The following is a 9,004-nucleotide window of genomic DNA, read 5'->3' as shown; positions in this document are numbered from 1 at the left end:
TGTGTAAAACAGAGTCCAGCTACTTTATTAGGAATGAAAAAGACAGTGTGTGATCACGCTGAATTAAAAAGCAAACAAGGAGATAACTGTGGGGGACACAGACACTGACTGCCTGCCCTTTCAACTCCCAGGGTGGAGTAGGTAAAATACCATACTTGCTGGCATTGGCTATTTCATTACAGGACTTAACACTTGGGTGCCCCACACATGCCCACTAGAGCAGGGATGGGAAATGGAACAAGCATTGCCACAGCTATGACCCACGCAAGAAAAAAAAAAAAAAGATTGGAAGGCCGAGATGTGACATGAAAGGTCATCGATCATATACGATTGATTTTAAACTTTTCCGGCAGCGAAGGGTTAATTGTCAGCTGGCCTTTGCACTGAAGGTGCCTCCATACCGAGCAGATGATGCATTATTTTTTTCTTCATTGCTGGAAGAGCTAAGACCCGGTTCTTGTCCATTTCAAAAATAATTTTTCCAGTTTCCGTAAAAAATAAAAATAAAAATAAAAAATAAATAAAAAACTTCTGCTTTTGAAATGAGCCCTCAGCTCCCTTAGAAAGCTAGCAGGCCTTGCAGACGGTCCACCCTGTTCATGTGTACGTCCCGCCTTCTTTACACACGTGACCGAGTGACCTTCCAACTGTCGGCCCCGTCAAGTCCACGTAAATGTAGAGAAGGCGGGGCTGTGAAAGATCCGAGGAAGGCTGTTCCAAGCCTGGCAGTTAGGGTTCTCCAGACAAAGGCAGGTTTAAAATAAGACCTCGGTACTGAAGGAGCACGCAGAATGATTGAAGCAAAACACCAGTGCATGGAAAAGTAAATGCATGAAAATTCGATTTTAATTAAGCAGTAGGACCTGAAGAAGAGGGCTTTGTCGTCTGGTGGTTTAACATAACGAGGAGGGTTCGCAGGACGGTAGCCCTCTCATGCTATTAGAAAATGTATACATTGGAAAAAAAATGTGTGTTTTTTCTGGGTTTTTTTCTTGTGATCTTTGCAGCACTAGTGTTTGTTGCTAGTGAACAGGAATGTGGTCCTCATTATTCCACGAGCAATGCGGTTTGCTCAGAATTCCCTCTGTGGCCTGGTTGCCTACAGGCTTCATTATGATGCTTCCTGGGCATTTCCAGTAATACCTCAATACTGAAGACGAAGCTTCTGCTTCCATGGAGCTGTTCTTCAATTCATTTAGCTCCTACACAAAAGCAGAACTGCTTTGTGAAATGATTGTTAAAGAATACAATACAGATGACTTTTATATTTTTTAATTAGGATTTGAGTGCAGGTTCGTCTGTTTATATTTCAGTATTTAAGCCCTAAATTGATTTTTTTTTTTCAGTGTTTGCAGATAGATGTGTTACAGCGGCCCACGTTGTGTTCGTAAACTGTATTGAAAGCCTCCTTTCTGGCTTTGTTAGAGTCCAGGAGCCCCGTGCTGTGTGTTACTGTGATATACTGAAATAACGTTGCTGAAAGCAGTCGTTTGCATCTCGCCGTTTTATTTCTTCAACCCGTCGTTCAAACTGGAGGCTGTATTGCAGCTGACGGCAAAAACGATTTTCAGTGTTTTATATATACATAATAACTTTATTCACTGTACTAAATGGTAAATAGATTGGATGTATAGGACAGTGAGGAATGCAGGCTTGGTCTACCTTGATATGGATTTTCTTTCATCAAGCAGAAAAAAGGTAGAATACGTTGATACTCTGTTTATGTATATTCCAGAACATGATTTAACATAGTTTGAAAGATAACATTAAAGGTTCTTTCCCAGAGATTAAGGACATTTTTAACAGTAGGATCTTTTTTAATTTTTTTTTTTTTTTTTATCAGAATACATGTTCTAATGTAATTAGAAGTCAAATACATTGGATTAACGGTGTTTTCCTGTTTTTCTTAGCTGTAAACAAGTTCCTTGATGTTTTCTTTCTGCGTTCCGCTGAAAACTTTCCCCCGCCCATTAAAATTGAAATGCGCCTCTCAGTGACGTCACACAAAGATCAAAAAACGCCCAGGGAGAGACATTCAGCCCCTTCCCTATCAAATGAAATGCGTTTCCAAGCTGTGAGGCAAAATATGGTGGCCCAGTAAGTCGGTACAAGGAATCACGTTTTCTACCGCGTTTACCTGATCCCGGGCCCAGAAAGACACGTCAGTATGGTCTTAAAGGGTTAAAGGAACTCTGTGCTCCGTTTTGTAATATACTGTTTAAACTGGGCATTGCCTTTTTTTATTCTGCTGTGTGGTCAACCCTGGTCTGATCACTGAGTTGCATGTCTTTGATTGACAGCTGTCTCTCTCTCCCAGTAGAGTAACCCAGTGCAGGCCTTTCCCAGTATCTGAACCCAGGACTCCGCAGTGGTATAGCAGAGACACTCGCACTGTCTGTCTGTCTGTCTGTCTGTCTGTCTTATATCAGAAATCAACCATTGATGGAATCACACCTATAGATATAGAAGGCTGTAATTCCATATATATATAATTAGGGATGGTGTGTAATCATTTGGAAATTGTTAATCTTTTGGAAAATTACCAGTTGTATAATCTATCATGTATCTTGCATGGTCTGAACAAACCCATTAACCACACAAAGCTTGCCTCTGTAGCCCAGCGCATTGCTATAAGTAAATATTAAATATATCATTGCTTCTTTCTGCGGCTTTCATTTACTCAAGCTCTGGACATATTTGGAAGGTCTTCTACACCACTCACCCAATCTCCATTAAGCTCTTTTGCTGTTTCTTATTTTCCACTGTTCTGTACATGCTGTTTATACACGTCATGCTCGTACTGATCGCTCTTTTGAATGTCCAGCCGTGAAGAAGGGGAATGGATGTCACTGACAGGCTGCTTCTGTTTTCTTGTAGATCTGAAATGGATTCTGGCTGGAGCCTATCTGCCCTCGTCTCCCCAAACCCGGGGGGAGGAACCCCGACAGGGCACCAACAGCAGGAAGCAGAAGAAGAATCACTCACAGTAGCAGGAAGGGGAAAGAGACGCTCGCTGTTCCCAAAAATCGGAATGTCCAAATTCCAAAACCTCGGAGACCAGGGTTACAGAAGGAGGCACAGATCAGAGACCGGCAGACAGAAATTCGAAAAGAAACGTTGCAGAAAATTCGGAGCCAGTTTCATCGACCAGTTCAGCATTCGTCAGGATCTGGGAAGCGATTCCGACTCAGATATCGAGGGAGAGGAAGAGACCGAGGATGATCTAAAAGATGATTTGGTAGGAGAGGATTTAGAAGAAGACCACGAGCAACAGGACAGGAAATCCGGAGAGGTCAGGCTTTTCCTGAACGACAGGATCATGAAGTCGAAGCTCTGGAAGAAAGACGACGAGACAGAGACTCAATTCCCAAACTTTGAGCGCAGGATCTTAATCCCGGGAACGGGGGTCAAGCTTTCCGAGCTGGGGTTGGAATTGGAAGGTTCGGAATCGGAGGATTTGGGGGACCCCGGGGATGTGAGGGAGCTGGAATATTTGGAGGAGGAGGATGAAGAGGAGGGGGTGAAGGGGGAGTTTCTAGGAGATGGTTCTATTGACGAGCACGGTCCGCACGTCCACTACAACAAACGCAAGACGGCGGACTACTTCTCCAGCCTGATCGCTGGCAAAGGGGCTTTCTTTCCAGGGAAACTTGTCAAATCAAATCGTAATAAAAAAACTAAGCTTCCCTTTCCTTCCAAGTGTTCCACGAACGTCGCTGCTTTCGGGAGCAGCAAGCTGCAGAGCCGCGTGGCCGTCAAAAACCTGAACAGATTTCCCAGAGGTGACGGGATGGAGAGAGGGGAGGAGGAGACGTGTTTTATAAACGAGTTCGGAATGGCGCATCCTTCAAACCACCTGCAGATAAAGGGAGAGAGGGACGATATAGAGGAGGAAAGGGGCCATGATCCCACGGAGGACAGCACAGGAGTAAAGGCACATAAAAATAAGATGCTGCTGATCTCCTCAGCCAGACCAAGCAGAAAACTACAGGGAGAGAGACTAGCGTCCGACAGCTTCTCCAACAGGGTTGTAAAAGTGGTCCCTAGGATCTTGTCCGGATGCCAGAACTCGCAGGACAGTAAGTCCTCAGTGAAGTCAGAAAATAATGAAGATGGCCATAATAATACAGAAGATTTAGATGGGATGGAGAAATTGGAGACAGGCTTTTCGGTGAAATCGGAAAGGCCAAAAGCTTGTTGTAGAGTCATCGATAGGGAATTTGTCAAGATGGAGGAGGAGGAAGAAGGAGGAGGAAAGGATTTGGAAGGACTGGAGGAAGAGAAGGAATCAGTTTTCATTAATGAGCTGGGTCAGGAGGAAAAGCAGCAGCAGGAGGAGGAGGAGGAGGAGGGTGGAAAGGGGGATGAAGCCTTTTCTGAAGGGGAGGAGGAGGAGGAGGAGGGGGAGATTTCAGAATTTGATGAGGATTTAGAAGAAGACGAGGAAGGAGAGGAGCCAGAAAAAAAACCAGACCGACGGAGAACCGAAAAAAATCGGAGAACCTCCGACCCTGAAACCGAAGCCTCCCCCGAGGGCCCCAGCAAGGAGGAGCTGTTCCACTGCTCCGTGTGCGAGCAGACCTTCCGTTTCAAGTCCGGTCTGAAGCGCCACTTTGCGCGGCACACGGTGGCCAAGCCCTTCCCCTGCTCGCGCTGCCCTAAGACCTTCAAGCACTCCTTTAACCTTTCCTCGCACCTGCGCACTCACTCCGGGGACAAACCCTACGTCTGCCCGCTCTGGCAGAAGGGCTTCTGGGACTCCACCGGGCTGCTGCACCACCAGGTGGTGCACACTGGGGAGCGGACGCACCAGTGCCCCGTCTGCGAGAGCCGCTTCTCCCTGTGGAGCAACCTGCAACGACACGTGCGACGCATGCACAAGCTGGGGAATGAGACCGAACCCTCCTCGTCGGCATCCATCCCCACCTCGTCACCGACCCTCTTCAGCCTCCACCCCTGTGCCGACTGCCCCAAGACCTTCAGCACCGCCAGCAACCTCAAGAAACACCGCAGCCTGGCGCACGGGGAAGGGGAGGGCCCCCCTGCCCGGCCCCGCCCTCATCCCTGCGATCTCTGTGGCAAGGCTTTCCGGCAGCGCTGGGAGCTGGAACGCCACTTCATGCTGCACGCCGGCACGCGCCCCCACTCCTGCCACGAGTGCCCCAAGAGCTTCTCCACGAAGAGCGCCCTGGCACGCCACGGCCTGACGCACCGTAACGAGAGGCCCTTCCCCTGCGGGCTGTGCGGGAAGGCCTTCGGGAGCGCGCGCTACCTGAAGGCGCATCTCGAGACGCACCGCGAGGGGACCCCCTACGGGTGCGACGTGTGCCACCGCTGCTACGGCCTGGCCTCCAGCCTGCGCAAGCACAAGAGGAGGCACCAGCGCGCCTCGCGGCTCGAGGAGGCCATCGAGAGGGCTGGCGGGGCGGGTTCTGGGAGCCTCTACTGCTGCCCCGACTGCCGCCTTGCCTTCCCCGCGCCGGAGGAGCTCCGGTCGCACTCCTGCCCACGCCCCAAGAAACCAAAAGAGCCAGGCAGGGAGGCGTGCCTGTGCAGCGAGTGCGGGAAGACCTTCTCCAGCTCCTCCACGCTGCGCCGGCACTTCCCCATCCACACGGGCGAGAAGCCCTTTCACTGCGCCTCCTGCCCCAAGCGCTTCCGCACAGCCTGCCTCCTGCGCCTGCACAGCCGGGTGCACAGTGAGGCGCGCCCCTTCGCCTGTCCGCTCTGCGCCAAGACCTTCCGCTTTCAGGGGGCGCTGCAGAGGCACCGGCTGGTCCACGAGCGTCGCCGGCAGGCCCCCGAGCCCGAACCCGACCCGCGCAAGAGGCACGCCTGCCCCCAGTGCCCCAAGCGGTTCCGCAGCCCCCGCGAGCTCCGGCGCCACCTGCTGGTGCACACAGGTGAGAAGCCCTACGAGTGCGAGCTCTGTGGGAAGAGCTTCAAGCAGGAGTCCTACCTGAAATACCACCGCCTGCTGCACGCCGACGAGAAGCCCTTCCACTGCGGGCAGTGCGAGAAGAGCTTCATCTCGCCCTACCACCTAAGCAGGCACATCAAAGACGTGCACAAGGTGAAGGCTTAGAGAGACTGGAGGGGAGAGGGCGACTGGGGAGAGGCGGGCTGGGGGAGAGGAGGAGAGAAGCGCTTCATCTCACCCTACCACTTGAGGGAGAGCAGGAGAAGGACTGGGGGAGGGAGAGAGGGAGGATGGGGGAAAGGAGAGAAATGTTTCAGATTGAGAGGGAGGAGAGAAGAGCTTCATATCAAGAGGGAGGGGACTGCACAAATTCAGAGTTTATAGAGGGAGGGAAATTATCCATTGAAATCTTGGCATTGATATTATATATATATATATATATATATATATATATATATATATATATATATATATATATATATATATATAACCATTTTATTTGGCCTTGTATTGAAGCCTCAGTCATATATCAGCTAAAATAAAGAAACATGAAGGGATTTTTTCTCACCCTACTAAAAAAAAACAGACAGTAAACAAATAAATGTGCAACACTATGTACAGGTAACACCCCCGAAGAGACGGGAGCCTCAATCTAGCACGTGCATTACAAACTAATACACACACACACATAGTAAGCACGTTTTATTTTATGGTACAGTTCTGAAAGAAAGTCCAAGATAAGCTCCCTACAGAACAGCGGTCCTTCTGAAGTTCTTTATAGATGGTTTTGTTTTTAGTTCATTTGTAATTCCCGTACAAATCAAAACAGTGTGCTTGCTTAACTATCTATGAGAAGATTTAGTTTCAGAGAAATTGCAAGTTGCAGTGAGAAAAAAAAAATAACCGAGTAGGATATATTGTAGTTTTTACAGAAATCAAGCTGATATTTGAGTTCATTTTTGGAAGTACATCGTTGCATCCGCTAGGGGGCATAGTGCTGCAGAGGGCAGGTTAGCGGCCCCACTCTGTTGTGCCTGATGTAGTTCAGACATGATTCCGAGCTTCGTTGAAGCCACAGGGGGCAAAAACAAATACCCAGCCCTTCGGTGGTTCTGAATATAATACAGGACAGGGCAACTATTTGAACGCAAAGTGGACTTTATTGCTCTTCCCCAAAGATGCAGTATTATTATTATTATTATTATTATTATTATTATTATTATTATTATTATTATTATTATTGTTATTAGGTTGTGTTAATCTTCTCCTTGGTGTAAATGTCTTTGCTGAATTGTTGAACTTCAAATGTTTTTTAAATTGTATTTGTAAACGTTTTGTTGAATAGATTTTTCAGTAAATGTCGAGTGCATCATCATGACAGGAATGTGAGAGTTTTTTATGGAAACAATAAAACCTGGTATAAAGCCCCCTTTTTTAAATGCCTGTTTTAGTTTTGTTTCCTGAGCACAGGAATGTCATTTCTAACCTCCTACTGCTGCAAGTAAGAACAGGCATGCTCCTGCTATTCTATTATGTTCTGTTCTGTTGTAGACACATGTCGTGTCAAGCAGGTTTTCAAGGGGGAGGAAGCCTGTGTCTCAACAGCTGAAAAACTATGGAAACAAACTGGACTGTCAATAAGGTCACAGAAGACTGAAAGAGTGTAGTAAACTAACACACCAAGAAGGGATTGTACTGTCAAACGGAACAGGGTTGGGGAGCTCTGTCTGCAGCCTGAATGAACTCTGGATGAATGTCCAGCTATGAATTGTCAAATTATCGAATTTTGCTTCATAAAGTAGAATAAATTCTGTTAAATGATGTTGCGTTCCTGTATAGAATTATATACCGCTTTGTAGTTTTTGCGATATCATTTTGTAGTTTCCTGATTACATGATGTTAAATACGATCTAAATTTTGTTCATACGCTATGTTGTTTTGGAATTATTACTGAATTCACACTGACCACCTCTTTCCCATTAATGTATGTATTTTATCTTTCCCAGTGCATCCTTCCTGACTTGCATCTGTTATTGATTCGTTCTGAATACTTCCGAGTATGAGGGGCAACAGAATCTGTATTGCTACTGGAGCTTGCGAGATTTAAAACGAAATTAGAAGGCTTGATCGCAGGATTTAAAGTTATGTTACATAGAGGGGAATTTAAAACAGAACTGCGAATTGTGACAAAAAATTTAAAAAAAAATGCCTAAAGGGACTTATAGGTTCAAAAGTTGCAGTACACGAGCATCACCACAAGAAGTCACTAAAGGACCTGCTTTCCTTAACCTGGTACTTCATTTAAAACCGGTGCTTCTCAAGCCAGCCTCCTCCCCAGCGTATAGGAACCTTTGAGCCACCTGCTGGCAATACTGACCAGCCCCTGCCCCCCTTCATCGACGGGGGTGGTCCAGAACTGTCTGCCTCCGCCAGTGTGAAAACCGCCATGTCCGGGTCGCGTCACCAGCCTGTGCCACAGCATGAAGGGGTTGTTGGTGACCAGGACTCTGCCCTTGAAGGATACTGTGCCAGCTGCCCCCTCACACTGTCCCCCAGGCCCTCCCAGTTCCTCTGCGTGTACGTCTCAGTTCCAAAGGACGCCCCCAACAGCTGTCTCATTTCAGTGCCTCGGGCACGACAGCGTGGATGCCAACTGCCCGACAGGAAGGTGACGCGCTTTGCCCAGTTAATGCTCTCTGAAACGTTCTCACTCTGCTGTAGCACCTGGGTGTCACCATCACTGCACACAAACGCACTCGCCTTTACTGTGACAGGGAAGTGATGAGAACGAGAGAGGGGGAGGAAGGAAGGGGAGAGGCAGAGAGCGTGTGCCTCTTTTAAACCTGCTGTAAATACAATATTCTCCCCAGGTTTGAATGAATCCTGTGTTTATAAAGGGGAGCCCCTCTTTCTGTCTATATACCGCCTCTATCTATCTGTGCCAGTCTTTCTTCTGGAACTCATTTTGGTTCATTTTCTGTGCAGCGCTGTCTGTCTGTCTGTGTGTCTCTGCTTGTTTGTCTGGTGGTTCCATCATCAAAATCTTGGCTTCTGGTTGTCGCCCTTCCCTCTATCGCCTTATTC

General features: G+C 47.7%; 1 protein-coding gene across 1 annotated transcript in view; it reads left to right on the top strand.

The window, feature by feature from the left end:
* The window catches only part of LOC121307279 (zinc finger protein 665-like), an 8,366-nt gene extending 2,046 nt beyond the window's left edge, over positions 1–6,320 (top strand). Inside the window, exon 3 of the mRNA XM_041239458.1 lies at positions 2,878–6,320. Coding sequence (XP_041095392.1) covers positions 2,885–6,085 — 3,201 coding nt within the window. The 5' untranslated portion in view covers positions 2,878–2,884 and the 3' untranslated portion in view covers positions 6,086–6,320. The remainder of the gene's footprint in view (positions 1–2,877) is intronic.
* The last annotated feature ends 2,684 nt before the right edge of the window (positions 6,321–9,004 follow it).

The sequence above is a fragment of the Polyodon spathula genome, chromosome 54, assembly GCF_017654505.1.
Source record: "Polyodon spathula isolate WHYD16114869_AA chromosome 54, ASM1765450v1, whole genome shotgun sequence".
Taxonomy (NCBI): domain Eukaryota; kingdom Metazoa; phylum Chordata; class Actinopteri; order Acipenseriformes; family Polyodontidae; genus Polyodon; species Polyodon spathula.
Note: the sequence above shows the minus strand (reverse complement) of the source record. Positions and strands in the feature narration are given on the sequence as shown.